The sequence below is a fragment of the Melanotaenia boesemani genome, chromosome 20 (assembly GCF_017639745.1).
Source record: "Melanotaenia boesemani isolate fMelBoe1 chromosome 20, fMelBoe1.pri, whole genome shotgun sequence".
NCBI classification, from domain to species: domain Eukaryota; kingdom Metazoa; phylum Chordata; class Actinopteri; order Atheriniformes; family Melanotaeniidae; genus Melanotaenia; species Melanotaenia boesemani.
This window is the reverse complement of record NC_055701.1, coordinates 26,279,234-26,301,310: the sequence shown is the minus strand read 5'-3', so window position 1 is coordinate 26,301,310 and position 22,077 is coordinate 26,279,234. Positions and strand designations below refer to the sequence as shown.

Here is a 22,077-nt window from a genome sequence, read left to right as displayed (position 1 = left end):
CAGCTTAATTTAATTGTTTTGTTACTAGTTGTTTACTTGAGGTGCAGTAAATTAAATAAAATTTTATTTTATTAATCCACTGAGGTAAAATTACAAGGCTGTAGTAGTTTTGTTTTTGTTTTTTTGTTTTTTTTACTAACAAACAACTGCTACACCTTTACAGAAACACAACTGAGAATTTCCAAGATCTTTTACAGGTAAACTAAGCTGACAATCATCAGGAGTTCCTAAAAAAAATAAATAAACAAGACAGCAAAGACAGTTATCACAACAACCACCAAAGTACCAGAAACACACACCCCAAAAAACTCTAAACCAAGAAAGCTCTCAGAGTAAAAACCCACTGGACAACTCAGTGGCTGTGTCAGCATGCAGAGTGTGAGGAATGTGGAGTGATCGGTGATGAGGAGTGGTGAGTGTGATCGTGCAAATGCAACCACGCCTCTATAGAGGCTGGAGGCAGACTAAGTAAATTTGAACTTATTTTGTTTTAATCAGAGACCCGGGCGATCAGCTACAATCCCGGAGCACGAACCCAAGCCACTCCACCACGAAGATGACCGCGGACCCATCCAGAGGGTAGCAGAGGAAGGCCCCAGCCAGAGCCCCAGAGAAGCAGCAACTTTTCCATGACAGCATCAGTTAATCTGTGACCCACCCCATGATTTGTAGAAGAGTGTACGTTCACTCAGAGGGATTACTGACTCCTGAACACATTGTCGCTCCTCCTCAGTCTGGTTTGGTGTTCCTGAAACCAGTTAAACCAGGATGCACTGACAAGGCTGGTCAGGTCCTGCTATCTTCTCTGATCCTGGAGAACTGAATTGTACTTTGGTGAAACAGGTTTCTGGATGACTGAGAATCTACACCAACGACTCAATAACCCCGGAGTGTGAAACATATGGCCCAGGGACCAAAACTGGCCTGCCAGAAGGTCCAGTCTGGTCCGCAGAATGAATTTGGTAAATGTAAAAATAACATTAACTGTCATATTTTAATAATAACTGTAATTCATAATTTTTCCATGCCAGGTTTAATTTTTTCTGTTTAAATGTAAAATATTTCCAGGGCAGGGAGAGAACTTGTTCTATCTTTTCTATCTTTCTGGCTGAACAGATGTGACTTCAGTTTGTATTATGAGCTGAGTCAGTCCAGGTGGTCAGGTTTACTACACAGATGTGGAAATCTACACATATGTACATTTAAAATTACTATTTAGAAAAGTTACTCTGATCAACTGACGAAATACCGGATTTTTCACTTTCAGATACCTGGGATTAAATGTTTGATGATATTTAAGTTGGAATAAACATGTAAATGTATAATTAAGGCAAAACAATGTTTGAAACTTCACTTATTTTTCTACAGAAATGTCTGGCTGTTCATAATGTTTTCTAAAAGGATAGTTCATTAAATGTAAACATCTTGATAATGCACCTGTATTTCTTCTTAAAAGGGGAAAAAGTGGAGTTATGATGGTATTATGCTGGTCTAACCCACTGGAGATTAGACTGTACTGAAATGTGGAACATGAACTAAAATGAATTTGACCCCCTGCTAACCTATACCAGCCTGTCCAAGTTCTGTTTCTTTAATTTTTACAAAGAATATTTGGAGATTAGGTTCAAGAATGAAACTTTTGAAATGAACATTGTGTTGTTGCAGAATGGTGGACATGACAGCAGAGTTGTCTGATCCTCCTGAGATGCACAAAACAACTAATAAACAGCTGAGTTTCACTCTTTAACCCAGATCCTGCTCCAGTTTATGTGTAGTGAGGTCTTTCAGTTTTACTTCACACACCTGTATGAGTTAAACCAAGTGTGACGTTTCCATGTGTGTTTGTATATACCAGTGTTGAGTTTAGGTGGTTGTTTTTTTATGTGATTGGATTTATTTACATTAAAGTGAAAACATTTTTTGTCTGGTAAAACTTGAACCTGTCGGGTGTTTTCTGTGGGACATGGAGCCGTGAGAGCAGCGCCCCTGGCGGCCCTGTCTGTCCCGGGAGTGTCCGGGAAGCGGCGCCCTCTGACGGTGCGCTTCTCGCCGGGCAGCTGGGGGATTTCCTGAGCGGAAGCAGCGGAGGGGGTTTCCAGTGTGATCAGCCCAGTCCTCCCTGTTGGATCTGTATCTAGATCCCTGTGATTTTTCTCTGACAAAGTGACAGAATAAACGGAGGTCGGAGATCCTCGAACCCAGACCATGAGGAGTCCGCTGTGGCCCGGAGCCTCCACGGCAGCGTCAGCGGCACGTTGACGGTTTGAATGCGCAGACCGAGACCGCCGAGCTGAAGAGCTGCTGAGCCGCCGAGCTGTGGCCTGCGGAGGAGATTCATGTGAGTCCACACACACACACAGCACGCACAGATGCACGCACACCACGCACACACTGGAGGAACATCTGTGGAGTGGTCAACATTAGCTGTCTGTGTGGAAATGCTACAACAAGCCGTGTGTCCGCGAGCGTGTTTCAGTAAAAACGGTAATTACTGAACAAACAACGGGGACATACTGAGCTAAAGAAGCTAACGGTCCGTTAGCATCAGCAGGCTGACTGTTTACATCCGCTCCCTGATCCAACCGATCAATGATGTGATCCATAACGTGATCAGCAACGAGAACCGTCCAGGCGAACCAGAGAGACAGGAAGAAGAAAGCTGAGGAGAGGTGCAGAACCCGGAGGAACTATGTAGCATCAGTTCTGGTCTCTGTTGGTCTCAGGTGTTTGAAATAAAAAAATTAAATGAAAATATTTAATTTATCTCAGATGGATAGTGCAGTGTTGTAGGTTTTTATTTTTTAATGAAACAAGGATAATTAATCAATTAGAAGTTGTTTTGTTCCAGAGGCTGATGTTTGCCGCAGCTCCGCTTTGTGTTCCAGCAGACCTGAAGAAGCCTCTGACTGAACACTGTTGTTTCCTCACTGTGTTCTGTAGAAGATGTGAAGAATTGTACATCATGGTCAGCAGCTTGTGCAGCTTTCTTTGGACAATCAGCTCCAGAACAGAACCAGAACTTCTGGATCAGCTTCTGTGTGGTTTCCAGTCTAGTCTCTTATCCAGCTGAACTCTGAGGTACTTGTATTCCTCCACCACCTTTGCCTCTTCTCCCAGGATGGAAACGGTGCTTTGTTTACTCTCGTTCATTCTGAAGTCAACAATAATCTCTCTTGTTTGTGTTCATGATGACAAACAAACACAAACTGACTGACCAGTTCTCTGTTCTCGTCTTCTTGTCCATCACCTGATACTCCCCACAGCTGCAGAGTAATCAGAGTATTTGGCGCTTCAGTGCTGCTGACGGATGAATCTCAGACACAGCCTTTCAGTCCCACAAACTGTGGTCTGTCATAATTGTGGAGTAGCGGTGTGCAATATCATATTGTTCACGATAATACTGGTAGATTTCTTTTACACCGGTACAAAAGTTAATATCGTGATATCATATGATCACACATTTCTGGTGACATAACAGCACCTCGACCCATGCGACACAGTGGAGCTCAGCTGAACGAGTGAACAAGGGAACATGGCAGAGCGAAGCAGAACGCGTCTGTACAATATACAGAATGTTGATTTCGGCTTTAAAAAAACTCATAAAACAGTGAACTCAACCGAAAACTGTTCTAATTAAAATATTTTTGCTGCAATTATGTTACTTGTTCCTAAAAACAGCACATCTGCTGCTTCTGAAGTTGAATCTGGGTAATTACTGGAAGTAAACCCCCCGCCACTGCTACCCAATGGTGCCAACTAGTGACTCTGTGGCTAAATTTATTTAATTCTCAACTCAACTCAACTTTATTTATATAGCCCTTTAAAACAACCACATCTGAAACAAAGTGCTGTACATAAATGGACAAAGCAACACACAAAAATGCAAAAATCTAATATTTAGACCCTTTAAAAAAATGGAAAAAAATGCCACCATAGACCCCTCCCATGTCCCAAAACACTCACAGGAGGCCTGGTGTAATGTTGAAATACTCCTCCCCTTGGAGTTTGCATGTTCTCCCCGTGTATGTGTGGGTTTTCTCCGGACACTCCAGCTTCCTCCCACCTTCTGAAGAAATGCATGTTAGATTTATCGGTCACTCTAAATTCTCCTGGGGAGTGAGTGTGAGTGGTTGGTTGTTTCTGTTGGCCCTGCGATGGACATCCTGTCCAGGTTTACCCTTTTTCGACCTGCATTTTATCTGCCTCAGGCAGATCAGATCAGATCAGATCCTACAGTATTGACTAATAATTTTTTCTCACAAAAAAGGGGCAGTTCATCTGAAAATATATAAAAAAAACAAACAAAATACAAGGGCAGAGTTTTGTGTGCATTTTTTCTTTGACGGCCTTGTGACCAACGCACTAGGCCTGCCTGAAGTTCTGTCTCAGTGTGGAGATTCTCAAGGCAGGTGCAAGCACTGCTGATGAGCTGCAAACTTAGAAGAAAAGACAAACCCCCTTATTTTTACTGTACAGATTACAACAAAATTTGCACGAAAAACATTAAACTAATTTGGCTTAGTGACATGGGCACAGAAACGCCAGTGTCGCTAGGCTGCAGTGGTCTGTTGTTCCTCGCAGCTGTAATGTTACCATGAACCTCGGTGCTTGTGTAGTTATTAGTGTCGCTCACGTTTATTCCGTGCAGATGAGTCTCGCTGCTTGGCGCAGGTGCTGCTTCTCCTCCCCAGCTGTTGTAGCTAACCCTCCTCGCACGATTGTCAACTCCAGTGTGACTGTTGGCTGTTTCCAGTAGAAGTTGAGCTGTATGGTGCTGCTTCTTGCTCGCTTCCATCCGCGCACTCATTTGTCCTTCTTGTATTTTTGTGGAAATAATTTTGTATGTTCAGGTTTGTTTACCAGCAGTAATAAGTGGTAATTTACCATTCTAGTGACCGGTGGCCGTAATCGTTTGACTCACTGACCCGTCCCCCTCTATCTGTGATTGGCAACCACGTTTGATAAATCAAGATAAATAGGTTTAGTAGAAGATGAATACTCCGACATAAAAAACAAAACCTAAATAAAATGAACAGAAGACTTTGCTTTTACACACAGCCCCCAATGCCCGCTTACGCCGCTGGGACTGAATGAGCTGCCTTTGCTACTTTTGCATGTCAATAATTTGGATATATTTTAGTCTGGAAAAATGAAAAAGCAAGATGTCAACTTGAAATGTGTGTACAGCTGTGGTTTTCACGTTTCCAAGTTAAAACGTTGTTTAGCTAAGAAGGAAAGAGAAAATAGTGCAGCAGACTCTCCTAAAGCATTCCAGGTAAATTTCCAGCTGACAAGGTGAAAACAAAGAGATCAGCCCACAGAAAGTTGTTCCAAATCATTCTGGCCAATCAGTCTCAATCTGTCAAGGAAAATTCTGGAAAAGTCCTGTATGACAATGCAGCTCACATGATGACGATTAAGAAAGACAAGGGAATCTCCAGCTTGGGTTGTTCTGCTCGTACGCTTTCACTCCACACTAAACTGTGGAGAATTTTAAACATTCACAACTAGCACGGTCTGTTTGTAGATAAAATTCCTGCAAATCAGCTCCAACGTTCTGGCCAGATTGAACAGCAGCTTCTATGATCAGACGTCCTCTTCAGCAGAAGTGAGCCCTCTGAGATGATACTGCAGACCACAACCTGTGCTACGCTGTCAGACTGTCTAGTGTTCCCAGATTATTCACATACATCCTGCTTCCTTTTCAACACATTCTCTTTAATATTAAAAAGTCGGTTGTTTCTGCTAAATTATAACTACTTTGTTTTTATTAAGATAATGAAGCAGCTACAGACATAGTGACACAGACACATTAGTGATGTGTTGTTTACCACAGCCTGATGAAACCTTACACAAAAACAACAGCAATAATGACCATAATCACAACAATCTTCACTTAAACTGATTTTATATGGTGTGCGTTTGGAGTGTTTCTGGTGTACTTTCGGAGTTTTCTGGTGTATGTTTCTGGTGTGCGTTTGAAGTGTTTCTGGTGTGCATTTGGAGTGTTTCTGGTGTGCATTTGGAGTGTTTCTGGTGTGCGTTGGAGTGGAGTGTTTCTGGTGTACGTTTGGAGTGTTTCTGGTGTACTTTCGGGATGTTTCTGGTGTACGTTCGGACTGTTTCTGGTGTACGTTCGGAGTGTTTCTGGTGTACGTTTGGAGTGGAGTGTTACTGGTGTACGTTTGGAGTGTTTCTGGTGTACGTTCGGAGTGTTTCTGGTGTACGTTCGGAGTGTTTCTGGTGTACGTTTGGAGTGGAGTGTTACTGGTGTACGTTTGGAGTGTTTCTGGTGTACGTTTGGAGTGTTTCTGGTGTACTTTCGGGATGTTTCTGGTGTACGTTCGGAGTGTTTCTGGTGTACGTTCGGAGTGTTTCTGGTGTACGTTTGGAGTGGAGTGTTACTGGTGTACGTTTGGAGTGTTTCTGGTGTACGTTCGGAGTGTTTCTGGTGTACGTTTGGAGTGGAGTGTTACTGGTGTACGTTTGGAGTGTTTCTGGTGTACGTTCGGAGTGTTTCTGGTGTACGTTTGGAGTGGAGTGTTACTGGTGTACGTTTGGAGTGTTTCTGGTGTACGTTCGGAGTGTTTCTGGTGTACGTTTGGAGTGGAGTGTTACTGGTGTACGTTTGGAGTGTTTCTGGTGTACGTTTGGAGTGTTTCTGGTGTACTTTCGGGATGTTTCTGGTGTACGTTCGGAGTGTTTCTGGTGTACGTTCGGAGTGTTTCTGGTGTACGTTTGGAGTGGAGTGTTACTGGTGTACGTTTGGAGTGTTTCTGGTGTACGTTCGGAGTGTTTCTGGTGTACGTTCGGAGTGTTTCTGGTGTACGTTTGGAGTGGAGTGTTACTGGTGTACGTTTGGAGTGTTTCTGGTGTACGTTCGGAGTGTTTCTGGTGTACGTTCGGAGTGTTTCTGGTGTACGTTCGGAGTGTTTCTGGTGTACGTTCGGAGTGTTTCTGGTGTCCGTTTGGAGTGTTTCTGGTGTACGTTTGGAGTGGAGTGTTTCTGGTGTGCGTTCGGGATGTTTCTGGTGTACGTTCGGAGTGTTTCTGGTGTACGTTTGGAGTGTTTCTGGTGTAGGTTCGGAGTGTTTCTGGTGTACGTTCGGAGTGTTTCTGGTGTACGTTTGGAGTGTTACTGGTGTACGTTTGGAGTGTTTCTGGTGTACGTTCGGAGTGTTTCTGTTGTACGTTTGGAGTGTTTCTGGTGTACGTTTGGAGTGGAGTGTTTCTGGTGTGCGTTCGGAGTGTTTCTGGTGTCCGTTTAGAGTGTTTCTGGTGTCCGTTTGGAGTGTTTCTGGTGTGCGTTCGGGATGTTTCTGGTGTACTTTCGGTGTGTTTCTGGTGTACGTTCGGACTGTTTCTGGTGTACGTTTGGAGTGTTTCTGGTGTACGTTTGGAGTGTTTCTGGTGTACGTTTGGAGTGGAGTGTTTCTGGTGTACGTTCGGAGTGTTTCTGGTGTAGGTTCGGAGTGTTTCTGGTGTACGTTTGGAGTGTTTCTGGTGTACGTTCGGAGTGTTTCTGGTGTGTGTTTGGAGTGGAGTGTTTCTGGTGTACGTTTGGAGTGTTTCTGGTGTACGTTTGGAGTGTTTCTGGTGTACGTTTGGAGTGTTTCTGGTGTACGTTTGGAGTGTTTCTGGTGTACGTTCGGAGTGTTTCTGGTGTGCGTTTGGAGTGTTTCTGGTGTACGTTTGGAGTGTTTCTGGTGTACGTTTGGAGTGGAGTGTTTCTGGTGTACGTTTGGAGTGTTTCTGGTGTACGTTTGGAGTGTTTCTGGTGTACGTTTGGAGTGTTTCTGGTGTACGTTTGGAGTGTTTCTGGTGTACGTTCGGAGTGTTTCTGGTGTAGGTTCGGAGTGTTTCTGGTGTACGTTTGGAGTGTTTCTGGTGTACGTTTGGAGTGTTTCTGGTGTACGTTCGGAGTGTTTCTGGTGTGCGTTAAGAGTGGAGTGTTTCTGGTGTACGTTTGGAGTGGAGTGTTTCTGGTGTACGTTTGGAGTGTTTCTGGTGTACGTTTGGAGTGGAGTGTTTCTGGTGTACGTTCGGAGTGTTTCTGGTGTAGGTTTGGAGTGTTTCTGGTGTACGTTTGGAGTGTTTCTGGTGTATGTTTGGAGTGTTTCTGGTGTACGTTCGGAATGTTTCTGGTGTACGTTCGGAGTGTTTCTGGTGTACGTTCGGAGTGTTTCTGGTGTACGTTCGGAGTGTTTCTGGTGTACGTTTGGAGTGTTTCTGGTGTACGTTTGGAGTGGAGTGTTTATGGTGTACGTTCGGAGTGTTTCTGGTGTAGGTTCGGAGTGTTTCTGGTGTACGTTTGGAGTGTTTCTGGTGTATGTTTGGAGTGTTTCTGGTGTACGTTCGGAATGTTTCTGGTGTACGTTCGGAGTCTTTCTGGTGTACGTTCGGAGTGTTTCTGGTGTACGTTCGGAGTGTTTCTGGTGTACGTTTGGAGTTCCTGGGGAAGTTTAACACACCTATTCAACTGAAATGATTCTCCATCAGCTTATTGTCAAGTTCTACACAATTCTCTTAAGCCTCCATTCATTTGAGTCAGGTGATACAGCAGGGAAACATCTAATACTTGCAGTACACTGGCCCAAGAGGTCTGGAGTTGGTGATCTCTGGTTTAGATCGTTTATTTTAAAGCAGACGTCTGAGGGAAGGCTTTGTATACGTCTTTAGTGAGAAGCATTAAAATGGACTTTTACATTTCCTACAGTCAGTCAGAAGTTAGAGAGCCAACATGTTTCCGAGTGTCTGTTTGTTCCACTCAGAACCACTCCCAGGACAGATCCCAGGACAGATCTCTGGACTGATCTCTGGACTGCAGCTCTCAGTTTAGTGTTGGGCTGCCAGATGCACAGAAATCAGGTTGACTGCAGTGAGGCTGGTAGCTGGTGTATAACAGGAAAACCCCTGACAGAATCAGTTTCTCTTTCTAAAACAGAGTGCTCAGTCATGATCTCAGTCACCTGTTTTCTCTGAAGTCACACAAACTAAAACTCTTGTGAACCTTTGAGGGCTTCCAGCTGGAAGATGATTCAGTTAAATCTTCTAGATCTGACCTGTCATCACTTCACAAGTTTCTGCAATTGATCTGAAGCCTCATTCATAAGGGAGATTCAGATCAATTATGCAAATTTTTGTTAATTTGTTACACTGCCAGTGTGTTAGAGAAAATTCAATGCAAAGGAGAGATAGGGCAGGTCTTTCCTCCCAGCAGCTGTCAGACTTTACAGTGAACACATGAACATGTATATGAACATACATGTTCATGTACATATTTATATGCTGTACATACTGTCAGACCTTTCAGACCATCTACTGTACATAATATTTACAATTATTTGTGTGTGTGTGTGAATGTGTGTGTGTGTGTGTGTGTGTGTGTGTGTGTGTGTGTGTGTGTGTGTGTGTGTGTGTGTGTGTGTGTTCTTTTTTATATCACCTGTGTGCTTCTGCTTACTTCACCTGTACTGTTGCAACAAAGCAATTTCCTCACTGAGGGACTGATAAAGGTTTCTTATTGTAATTATTTAAAAAATCCAGAAAACTGATCTTTAGTCTGACTGCTGTTTAGGATTTTTAAGTCCTCACAGAGAGTGTTAAGAGGCAATGAATGGAAAAGCCCCTTGCATCAGCCCTGACAGGAAGTAACGAGAGCCTGAAGAACTTGCTTCACTTTCATTATTTCTGTTGTTTAGTCTTAAATGCTTCATTGGAAGTCGAGGGATCATGAGAATCTAGATCCTTAATCCTCTGCTTAATTGTTCTTCTATGTGAAGGAAGTTTTCAGCCATTTGGAGACAGTTTTCACCGATATGCAGGCAGTTTCTCACCGTCTGCATGCAGTTTCCAGACAGTTTCTTACCGTCTGCAGGCAGTTTTCAGCCTTCTGGAAGCAGTTTCCATACTGTTTCCGTCCGTCTGCAGGAAGTTTCCATATGTGTACAGGCAGTTTCCAGACAGTTTCTAGCCTCTAAAGACCGTTTTTAGCTGTCTGCAGACAGTTTCTAGTCATCTCCAGACAATTTCCAGATGACTGCAGTTTTTTTGTGTGAACTGGCTTAGAGTCGAATGCTCAGAGCCTTCACTTTAACACTTCATCCTGCCGTGTTCTTTTCCTCAGGTCATGTCAGCAGGGCGGAGTGCTGATGGGAGGGAGGTGCAGATTCCCCTCCCGCAGGTGATGCCCTCCCTCATCCAGCCCCTCTCAGCAGCCCCTGCCATCGCAACGCCTTCCCACCGCCCAGCCAATCCTTGGCCTCCGAGTGAGCCCGCCACGCAGCAAGGTAAGAACCTTTTTATCAGAGTAAGCCAATGACACCTGCAAGCAGGCTTGCTCAGGTATGTCTCTGTCTGTTCAGGTGCTCCTGTAGGTTTCCAGCCTCTTCGTGGTGGATTCAGAGATCACTTTGTAGAAACTCCAGAAGCCAAATACCTCTGTGAGGTCTGCAGTCTGGTCCTGTGTCAGCCCCGCCAGACCGAGTGTGGACACCGCTTCTGTCAGAGCTGCATCAGCGACATCCTCAGGTGAGATACACACCTACACACATTTAAAGCAGGTCACACACCTACACACGTGTGACGCGGGATACACACCTACACACGTTTAAAGCAGGTCACACACCTACACACGTGTGACGCGGGATACACACCTACACACGTTTAAAGCAGGTCACACACCTACACATGTGTGACACGGGATACACACCTACACATGTGTGACACGGGATACACACCTACACATGTGTGACGTGGGATACACACCTACAGACATGTGAGACGCAGCTGTGGTTCTGGTTCAGCTTCTGACCCATCACTCTGTGGTTTGTAGTTTCAACATGATGTCTCTCGTGTTGTAAGGTAACACTGAATGAAACCATTTTACAGAGAGTTACACCATCCTCTCGCATTGTCCTCTGTAGAACCAATCCCCTGGAGAACCGATCTTCTGTTGAACCTATCCTCTGGAAAACCAGTTCTCTGTAGAACAGATCCTCTGTAGAACTGAATTTCTACAGAGACTCCTGGCCAGAGTCAGAACTTTTTGGGCTAGAATCAGCACTTTAACTGTTTGTCCTCTGTCCTCCTACAGTCACCAGAACCCGGTGTGTCCAGCTGACATGGGGCCTCTGTTCAAAGACAAGGTGGGCAGGAAGTGGCAGCAGAAGCAGACTTGTTGGATCAACCACAGCTGTTTTTTATTCAGGTTTTTGTGGTTGTGTTCCAGATCTTTAGGGATGTTTGCTGCCATCGAGAGATCATGGCATTGAAGGTTTACTGTCGTAGTAAAGCTAATGGCTGTCAGGAGCAGATGAGTCTGCAGCAGATACCTGTGAGTACCAACACCAGCTTCACACAGAGAGCCCCCCTTCTGATCACTCCTGCTGTGTAAATCACACCTGTCTGTCTGCAGGACCACCTGAACGTCTGCCCCTTCTTCGAGGTGCCGTGTCCGCTGGGAAAATGTAAGGAGCGTATGATGAGGAAAGAGATTCCCGACCACCTGGCCTGGAAGTGTAAACACAGAGAGACCACCTGCGAGTTCTGCACTATCAAGATGCCTCTGACTGACCTGCAGGTAAGTCCCGGGCCAAGGAAGTTCTGGATGGCCTGGAGATAGTGTTTGTATGAGGGCCAGGTGAGAACAGGTGATGATGGGCTGCTCTGAGCGTCTCCATCATAGTCCTGATTCAAACCCCCAGTTGCAAACACCATAACCGGTAATAGTAAACTGTGTCCATTTGATTTGTCACATTCAGTTCAGGAACAGGTCAGTCTTTTCTGAATCAGAGTCTGAGTCTGATTCAGGTCCAAGTCTGATTCAGGTCCGAGCCTGATTCAGGTCCGAGCCTGATCCATGTCCGAGTCTGATCCACGTCAGAGTCTGATCCAGGGCTGACTCTGATCTTAAATGTTAGATGTTAAAGTGCAGTGTTTGACAAAAACAAACAAAATGTAATCTACCAATAAAAACTGTGTTTCTGACTTCCGGTTGAGCAGCGAGAGAAATGGTGGCGAGGTTTTAGCTCCCACAAGTCTACGGTAAATAAATCCCTCCTAAATTACAAAAATGTGAATTCAGTCATAAATGTCATAAGTTGAGCCAGTCGGAAAAGTCAAGGATAAACAAAACCTCGTACGGGAAGAAAAGGCAAATTGCGACAATAAAGTTCAAGTTTATGGACATCACCAAAGAAATACGGGAACTCAAAGAAGAAATGAAAAATGACATAACATCTCTTGACTCAAACTTCAAACAGGAGTTTGCCAGTTTCAAAGATGTTAACAACAAGCTAAAGGCTAACAGTGACAAACTACTGGACCAGACGAAAAGTCTCACCGAGTTCATCCACACCAAACTCGCTTATTCATGTCTTTATGGATGGTTCGAGCAAGCTACATTTTGAAAATACACAATTCAAAAGTGCAAACTCCTTTCTTCAACCCTAGATTGTGAGAAAAGATAAATATTCACAATATGCACAATAACTTCCATCCATGCACATTTAGTGCTTCATTATCCAGATTTCTTGCCAAAAAATTCTCTAACTTTGCATTCTTGGCTTGATTGTTTAGCTTAACCTCTTGCGCCTGCACCCTCTGCTCCCGGGAGTTAAGGGGTTAACATCAGGTTTTACGGGTGTAACGTCAGGTCTGTAAATATAACTATAAACATGTGTGGTATCCACAGAAAGTCCAGAATCTCAGCTAACAGCTCAGTAAAACCAGTGACCACCAAACGCAGTTAAGACAACAAAAAAAGTCCAAAAAATTATGTAAACAAATTAAGGCTCCCCGTGTCCACCCATCAGCATGAACACAGACCAACGACTCCTCTACTAAAAGCTCACAGATTCCAAAACTGTAAGTTTAATTTCTCTATGACCAAGATTCACTGAACCAGAAGCAGAACAGGAGGCAGAACAAGGTCCAATTTATGCTTCACGTCGTCTTTGGTGTCCTCAAAACTTAAATGGCTATTTTCCTTTTCAGCCACCGCAGGGCTAGTGTCATGATGTCATGTTACCATGCCCTATATGTAGTCTTGAAAACTATCTTGTCCATTTAAAAATTCCCTTTAACTCATTCTGGATTGTTTCTGAACTGTCAGTGCTGTGTTTTAATCCATGCTAGTCGGAGCCTTGGCCGGGCACCTCCCTCTCTTCTCCCGCTCTTGCCCTGCTTCTCTATCCCTCCCACCAAAGAGAGCCCGGTGGTCTCCTCTACGCCCAGCCTTCAAAACATGTACCACATGTTTAATATCTTTATGTTCATTGCAAAAACCCCCATGACTATAAAAGCCCTCCTCAGGCTGCAGAGACTGAGCATAAAGTTAAGCCAGAAACTATTAGAGGCTGGAGCTCAGAGCAGCTTTAACCGTCTTCAATTAAGCTTGTTGTCTCATAGTTAACTAAATCAATATTTTACCAACATTAACTAAATGGCTCTAACACCCCAATTAAAATCAGTAGTAAGGAATTGTGTTTTTTTTCTTTTTTTTTCCAATTTTAACAAAACAGAACATCTTGGAAAAGAAACTGCTTATGAACTAACAACCGGAGAGTTTACTAGGCATGCACGGCTACTTCTGAAACACAGCGGTTGCTATGGGAATCATTGCATTTGATTTAATGCACTGTAATGTTTTCACCCCCAGAAAAAGTTTAAAATGCATGAAGTGTGAGAGAGATTTATGTTTTCACAATATTACCAGCAAGAATTTAAAATTACTTTTATCCCTGGGGGGGACAGATATCAGGGTAAAATACTGCTAGCTGCAGCCAAGAAAGGAATCACCAGGACATTGTGTAGAAAAGACTGCCACTACGAGGAACTGGATGGACACAGTAGAGGAGATTTTCAACATGAAAAGACTCAGATATACATTGAGACTAAGACAAACTGAATTCAGTACCAAATGGAACAAGTGGACATAATTGATGTCTCACTACAGAGACTGAATGAAGTCAATGGCATTGAATCATCAAAGAAATGTACCCCACTGACACTGCTGGTCACTGACGGCCACCGTCCATTCGCTACTGTTCTATACCCACCTTTACCACTAGATGACAGTAATTCTACATACTGGAGCTTTAATTTGTTTGGATTTTAAACTGTTTATGGTTGAACTTCCTGTGTCTGTCAGGAACTTCAGGATCAATAAAGTTTTTCTTCAAACTTTTTCCAGAAACACAAAGAGACTGTGTGTCCGGCATTCCCAGTGTCCTGTCCCAACCACTGCTCCTTCTCCTCCCTGACCCGGAGCGAGGTACTGACTCACTGACCCTCCACTCTGCTTCATCTTAAAAGTATTGATAGGAACTGATTGATTATTGGTCTGCTGTTCCAGCTGTCCAACCACCAACACGACTGTCCCAAAGCTCAGGTCAGCTGTCAGTTCCACCGATATGGCTGCTCCTTCAAGGTAACTCCTCGTCTTGGTGCTTCTCCTGTTGCTCCTTTACCCTCTCTACCTCCACCTCCTTCTCAACCTCGTCGTCCTCCTACTCCTGCTCTTCCTCCTCCTTCATACTGTGTGTGTTTCAGGGTTTGAATCAGGACATGAGACAACACGATTCATCCTATGCAGCAGAACACCTGAGATTGATGGCCAAACGGAACTGTTCATTAGAGACCAAGGTAACCGTGGCAACTAGATGCAGGTTATCACTGCAGCACATTGAGGAGAGTTTTCCTGAGCTGTGTCTGTGTTTGGAGGTGGAGGATGTCAAAGGGGAGCTGATGGAGAGGTACAAGGTTCTTCCTGCTCTGAGCAGCCGAATGTCTGAGCTGGAGCACCAGAACGACGAGCTGAGAGACAAGAATCGACAGATGGAGCAGAAACTGGCCACCATGCAGGTAGGACTGCTGCAGGAGCTTGCAATAAACATGTTGACAACATCCCATGAAGTCCGGAAAGATGCTGAGAGCATCCAACAAATGAGAAAATATTGGGATGCTTGGAAAAATGATAAATGCCAGAATAATAAACCCTGGGATTTTTCCATCAGACAGAATAAAACCAACATATTCCATGTTTTTCTCTCATCAGTTTAATCTCTTAATATTCCTCCATTTTCCATCTTAGACTTAAAACATTCCAGAAAAAAATTGGTTCAGTGAATATTTTCCCACTCTAACATTCCCATTCTTTATCCCAACACTTCCGTTCTAGTCGTTCTAACAGAGGATACTAACTCATGAAGAGTTTCTGGTGTTTTTATTTTTTTTTTTATCTCATTCTTCCTACAAACTCATCTTCAGGTGTCCAGCACTACGGGATCCTGGCTGCTTGAGGTCAGGACTCCAGTCCAGAACAAGTCCAAAACTAATGCCGTCCTCTTCCTCAGCCATGCTGCTGTAATGTTATTACAGCAATGTGGTTCTTCATCATCTCGTTGAAAACTGTGTGTCCCTGGAAAAGATCAGTGCGTTAATGCTGCCTAACTCTGATACCTTAACAGCCAATCATCTTTGTGTTTCCATAGAAACTGATGAGCTCCCACTCAGAGAAGCTGCTGGAGTTGGAGCTGGAACTACGTTCTCTCCGTCTGATAAGAGATGAAATGGAGAACCTCCGAGGAACGCTGGAAAACGTCAGGACAAGGCTCAGTGCTCTGGAACAAGGGGGACGCAGTGGAACCGGATCAACTCACACTCTGGGTCGGTACCAACACACTCTGGGTCAGATGACGAAGATGACTGAGCTGATCCTAATCTCTGGTGAATGTTTTTCCTCTCTGCAGCATCCCTGGAAGCTCAACTGAAACGGCACGATGACATGCTCAGTGTGCACGAGATCCGATTGGCTGACATGGACCTGCGTTTCCAGGTGCTGGAGACAGCGAGCTACAATGGGACTCTAATCTGGAAGATCCGGGATTACAAGAGACGGAAACAGGACGCAGTGGCGGGGAAGACACTGTCCCTTTACTCACAGCCGTTTTACACCGGATACTTTGGATACAAGATGTGTGCTCGAGTTTATCTGAACGGCGACGGGATGGGCAAGGGGACTCACCTGTCTCTGTTCTTTGTGGTGATGAGGGGCGAGTATGACGCCCTTCTGCCCTGGCCCTTTAAACAAAAGGTACCGTCTGCTTCCTGCTGATCTTCAGGAGTATGCAGGAAAACCAGGGTTTTACACTAGTCTGGTCTCTGTGTTCAGGTGACTCTGATGCTGATGGACCAGGGTCCCACCAGAAAACACCTGGGCGACGCCTTTAAACCCGACCCAAACAGCAGCAGCTTCAGGCGTCCTGCAGCAGAAATGAACATTGCCTCCGGCTGTCCTCTGTTTGTATCTCAGAGCGTTCTGGAGAATGGCAGCTACATCAAGGACGACACCATATTCATCAAGGTGGGAGCAGATGCTAACTGTCTAGGATGATTGATTCATTTATTCAGTTTATTTAACCTCTTTTTGACTACATCCACTTGTATAAAGGGAAGCATGAGATCCCTACAGTCCAGAAGATCTTTGTAAACACCAGGAAGCAGCAATCTTAACGTGTAGCATACTAAAAAGATGGGGAGGAACTCAGCTAAAAGACTCTACCAAGCATTGGCATCCAAACCAAACACAGTTCAAAGCCCAAGCAATTAAATGGGGATGTAAGAAAAACAGAACAGCACTGTCCACTTCAGAGCTTCTGCTCATTTTTCCACTTTAAACAAACCATACAAGCGAGATGTCATATAAAAACAGACACTCTGCTGATTACAAAGATGTCTATCTGTGGGACAAGAACTCTAGAAGCTAGCAGCTAGAATCAGAAATCATCTCTTACTTTTGCTGATTTGTGAAAAAATTTTGTTTCCAGCTCTAAGCAAAACTCAATGTGTTCTCCTATGACTCTGCCTTTGTTTGAAATTAATCATGAGGTCCTGTTGGTTTCAATGGAGATGAAGGGGGTTTCATATAATCATAGTATTCTCTTTCCCTATGGTGTTTGTCAGGTGAGTTTGGGGGGCCATCCCTGGATTCTCCTGAATCTGACCATTAAAAAGGTGTCCACCATCAACATTGGCCAATCCCTAAGATATATTCTACTGTAGCACAGTTCCTAATCAGACATTACTTTACTAATTTATTGGACTACTTTACTCATTTTTAAGACTACTTTACTCATTCCTAGGATTACTTGACTAATTCCAAAAATAGTAGGGCTGCTATTCTCTAGTTTTCACTGAAAGTAATGTGGTCACAGGAAGGTCGCCCTCGTTGAGCTGCCACTGTACCACAGTGGTGGGGTTTGTGTGTGCCAGTGATCCTAGGAGCTATGTTGTCAGGAGCTTCTTGCCCCTAGTAGGATCACCAAGGCAAACAGAATTCTGGGTGAAGGACCGGACAAATTGCAGCTCAAGTGACCTTCATTCATTAGAGCCAGTTGTTCCTCATCAAATCACCAGGACCCCCATCTGGAGTCAGGCCTAGAGGTGGGCTCTGCGACAAGCACCATGGGGCCCGGTGGTGCTCAGCCAGAAGAGGTAACATAGGTTCACCCCCTGTGGGGTGGCCATGGGGCTCGGGTATGCTGTGAGCTTAGCAGTGGTTGAAGGTGGGGATCCTGTCATACGGATCCTCATTTGCAGAAGCTAGCTCTAGGAACATGGAACGACACCTCTCTGGTGGAGAAGGAGCCTAAGGTGGTGCGTGAGGTCAAGAGATTCCACCAAGACATAGCTGGACTCACCTCAATGCAAGGCTTGGGCTCTCGAACCAGTGTCCTTGAGAAGGGGTGGACTCTGTTCCACTGTGGAGTTGCTCCCAGTGAGATGCAGAGAGAATGCTCATTGCCCCCAGCTTAGTGCCTGTACACTGGGGTTTATCCAGGTAGACAGTAATGTAGCCTACCTCCACCTAGGGTGGGGGGATGGGTCCTGACTGTTTGTGACTACGCACCATACAGCAGTTCAGAGTACCCACCCTTTTTGGAGTCCTTGGATGGAGTGTTTGAGAATTGAGGACGTGACTTCACAGCTAAGTGTTGCTTTCACATCATGTTTAATTTAAACACGTAGCCTCTCATCAGAAAAAGTTTGATAAGCTTCTCATCCCCCACGGGTGCGAAGCCCATCCAAGATTCACCCACACTTTCTCCCCAGTTTTGCACAAACATCCAATTACTCTATCCATTCTGCACTGCAGCTGCCTCCCCCCGCTCCCTCTCTCTCACTGGCTGTGAGAAAAAATGAGTGTGGGAAGTGAAACGCAGCACACATCAAATTTAAACATATTTAAGGCTGAGATAGAGCAAAATCCCAGACTATTCTTAAACTCTGGCTGGACACGCTTCTTAGCTCTTAAAAAAAAGCCGTTTTGTTGCCCTAGTTTAAATTACTGGGACAAGGAATTACGTCAGAAGTGAGTGGATTTGTAAAACAATGGACGTTTGCTAATTGCAATGTTTTCCATTGTGATTTTGATTTAAAAACAATTAATTATTCGGACCTACTGGTAATCCCTGAACCCGTTGGTAGACATTGGCTGTGAGGGATGCCTGAAGGAATCTTATCTCGAATGTGTAATTCATGCTTTTATTACATCTTGTTTGGAGTTCTGTAATGTTCTGCTATTTTCCAAACATATTAGGCAATCCCCTCCCTCTCAAGAAGGTAGAGTCTTTCATCGTCTCTACATAGTGCATGGCGATAACATATCACCCCCAGCCTGACATCACTACATTGGCTGCTTGTCAATTTTAAAATTCATTTTAATATTTTACTTTTTTTAAATCATTAAACTGACTGGCACCCACTTACATACCTGACCTACTTGAACTATACACTCCATCACAGGCACTGATGTCTGCAGATCAGCTCCTTCTCATATTTTACCTCCTAGTATAATGTATTTTAGCCTTTTAATTAAGATTCTGGTCCACCATTCGGCAGCAGAGGGGGAAGCAGTGCACCATCAACATTGTGTACAGTGGGGATGGCGTGCTGGTGATCTTGACATTGTGGGTTGGTGGTGGCAATAATTTTAAGACCTCCTCAATCCCACAACATGTCTTCGGATGAGGAATTGGAGGTGTTTAAAATGCTCCTTGATGGCAGGGCCCCGGGGGCAGACGAGATCCGCTGGCAGTTCCTCCAATCTCTGGATGTTGTGGTACTGTTTCTGTTTACATGCCTCTTTAATGATACATGGATATTAAGAACACAGCCTCTGAACTGGCAGACTGGGGTCGTGGTTCCCTTTTTTTTTCCTGGAGCATGGGAGTTCACCCAACCAGCCTACATGTGTTTTGTGGACTTGGAGACAGCATTGACTGTGTTACTCATAGTCTTGTGTGGGGTGCTCTGCGAGTATGGAGTCCAGGAGTTATGGACCCACTTGTACGAGCTGTCCAGTCACTGTACGACTGGTGCCAGAGCTTGGTTCACATTGCTGGCAGTAAGTCGAATTTGTTTCCAGGAAGGGCTGGACTCCTCCAAGGCTGCCCTTTGTCACTGATGCTGTTCATAACTTTTATGGACAGAATTTCTGGGATCAGCCAAGGTGTTAAGGGGATCCAGTTTGGTGGTCTCAGGATTGGGTCTCTGCTTTTAGCAGATGGTGTGATTCTGTTGGCTTCATCGAGCCGTGTTCTCAAACTCCCACTGGTGCGATTCACAACCGATTGTGAAGTGGTTGGAGTGAGAATCAGCACCGTTAAATCTGACACTATGGTCCTCAGCCAGAAAAGGCAGAGCTTGAAGAAGTAGCTGGGGAGAGGGAAGTCTGGGTCTCACTGCAACCTGACCCCGGATAATCATAGAGAATTGATGGTTGGATGGTAATGTGGTTCTCTTTTAGGAGAAGATAACCGTTTACATTTTCAACTGTCTTCCAGCTGAATTTACTCTGACACAACCACATATCATGATTCTGACACTTTAATAGTAATTTCACATGTCAGCTTTCTTTTGAGACCAAGGTTATACACACAGCCTTTGCAGTTGTGAAGATATACTTTTATCAGACAGGCGGCAGAATGAAATAGACCTTGTCAAGAAGAGATCAAATGGGACGATGCACATTAACATTTAATTTCAGTTTAAATTTAAAATGTGAATGTGGAAGAATTAGCAAATGAGCTAATTTTCATCTGTATTCTCTTGGCAGGTCAACACATACAGTACATATTTTACAATAGCAAAATAAATGCATTTTCAAAGTACTTGGTAATATAAAAAGATTGTCATTTGTAGGTGGAAGTTTGATTACTGTACTTCCACTACTATAATTTTTAAAGGGCTACAGTTTTATTTCTATTTCCAAGTTTTAAAATAAAAGAAAAACAAATTTTTTGCAAATAGAGGATAAACAGACTTTCTTCTATAGGATGTAGATATTTGGAAAATTATATATATATATATATATATATATTTATATATATATATATGTATGTATGTATGTACCAGTGTGTACAATGATGAGATCATCTGATGTCTGTGCTGCTTGGTTTGATTGGCAGGTTACCGTGGATACCTCTGACCTTCCTGACCCTTGACATCGTAATCTCGCTGGTCTGAGATCAGTTCATCAGTGCACGCCCAGCAGAAAAAAAGATGATGGGAAGGATGATGGAGGCTCGTGGAGCTGACAGTAACCCTGACAGGAGGGACAGAAGCAGCCAGAGTCAACCTTAAAGCACCTAAGAGGGGGGAGAACATCCTCTTCAAATTGTTTGGTGGACTGCAGATGTGTGTCTGTGTGTCTGTGCGTGCGTGCGTGTGTGTGTGTGTGTGTGTGTGTGTGTGTGAATGTGAATGTGAATGGATCTGCATTGTCATGACATTACAGTGGTGACGTTGCTGAGGGCCAACATGACCACAGCCGTGAGGATGCTGTTCATTACTGATGCTGTGCATCAAACCTGACTTTGTGTCTTTTACTGAGGCATGCTGGGAGATCTGCCAAGGTCACAGAGGAGACTGTGAATCCACTGAAAATTCACCAGGAATTCACCGGAAAATCACTGAGAACCTGCAGAAATCCACTTCACATCAGAACAGAAGAGCAGAACCAGGCGGAAAATCCATATGGACAAGCTTGGAGGAGCCTTGGAGACTCCACTTCCTGGTTTTTGTCAGGATAACTAACGTTACACTAGCTTGTTGCGTTCACACACTAGGTTTTTTCCTAACAGCCTAACTGGTTTCTGACCAGTTCAAGTCAAACCACCTGGTTCCAAATTGGTGACTCTGTAAGTCATATCTGACTGGTAAGGGCAAGTGTTGATCCTCTTAAGTCTTGCTGAGGCTGTTTTCTAGGTGCAGGTTCAGGTATTTTCAACAGAATTTGGTCTCAGTGTTTATTAAGGACTACCTGTACTTTTTGGGAGCAGATTTTGGGTTTCAGCATTGGTTCTAAACCGGTTTGGTGTAAAATTTGAAGGAAAGAAAACACTGAGACATGTTTGTGTTTATCAGGATCACACAGCATCTTTCAGTAAAAGTTGAAGTTTGCGATGTGGCTGATGAGCTGGTGATAGCAAACCAAAGTCTACCAGGGTCCACAGTCCACAGGACCTGACCTGAACCAAACCAGAACATCCCCAAATTCAAAGGAATAAAACCAGTTGAAAGGGGCTGTGATTCAGAAGGAAAAGGACAGATAAACAGGTTGAGTCCCAGTCCCCAGAATTCACCTGACTTTTCTGATTCATTTGCACAGTTTGAATTTTGAAGTGTAAAAATAAAGAAAACAAAGCGGTTTTTCTGGTGTTTGGCTTGTTGACGCGTTCAGGACATCCAGAGATGTCACTGCATAAACAACATATCCACACACACACCTATGTAAACAACATGACCACACACACCTACATACAGAACATGTCCACACACACATCTGCGTAAACATTCACGCACGAGCTTAAACATGTCAACACACATGAACATGTTCCCACACACACCTGCATAAACAGCATGACCACACACACACCTGCACACCAACATAACCGTGTTCACACACACACACCTGCACACCAACATAAACGTGTTCACACACACACACACACACTTGCACACTAACATAAACGTGTTCACACACACACAGACACGTGCTTAAACAACATGGCC

At 44.2% G+C, this 22,077-nt stretch overlaps 2 protein-coding genes across 2 annotated transcripts; both read left to right on the top strand.

The window, feature by feature from the left end:
- Positions 1 to 2,045: 2,045 nt before the first annotated feature.
- Positions 2,046 to 21,713, top strand: traf3 (TNF receptor-associated factor 3). The gene is made up of 14 exons (XM_041971507.1): positions 2,046 to 2,338; positions 10,127 to 10,289; positions 10,365 to 10,530; positions 11,096 to 11,147; positions 11,231 to 11,335; positions 11,417 to 11,581; positions 14,195 to 14,275; positions 14,357 to 14,431; positions 14,554 to 14,646; positions 14,725 to 14,865; positions 15,495 to 15,669; positions 15,753 to 16,096; positions 16,175 to 16,366; positions 20,472 to 21,713. The coding sequence occupies exons 2-14, from the start codon at positions 10,130 to 10,132 to the stop codon at positions 20,505 to 20,507; spliced, it is 1,785 nt and encodes a 594-aa protein (XP_041827441.1). The 5' UTR covers positions 2,046 to 2,338; positions 10,127 to 10,129; the 3' UTR covers positions 20,508 to 21,713.
- LOC121630862 lies at positions 6,098 to 15,106 on the top strand. The gene is made up of 2 exons (XM_041971376.1): positions 6,098 to 9,374; positions 15,095 to 15,106. Exon 1 carries the CDS (start codon positions 6,098 to 6,100, stop codon positions 7,079 to 7,081), a length of 984 nt encoding a protein of 327 aa, XP_041827310.1. The 3' UTR covers positions 7,082 to 9,374; positions 15,095 to 15,106.
- Positions 21,714 to 22,077: the final 364 nt, after the last annotated feature.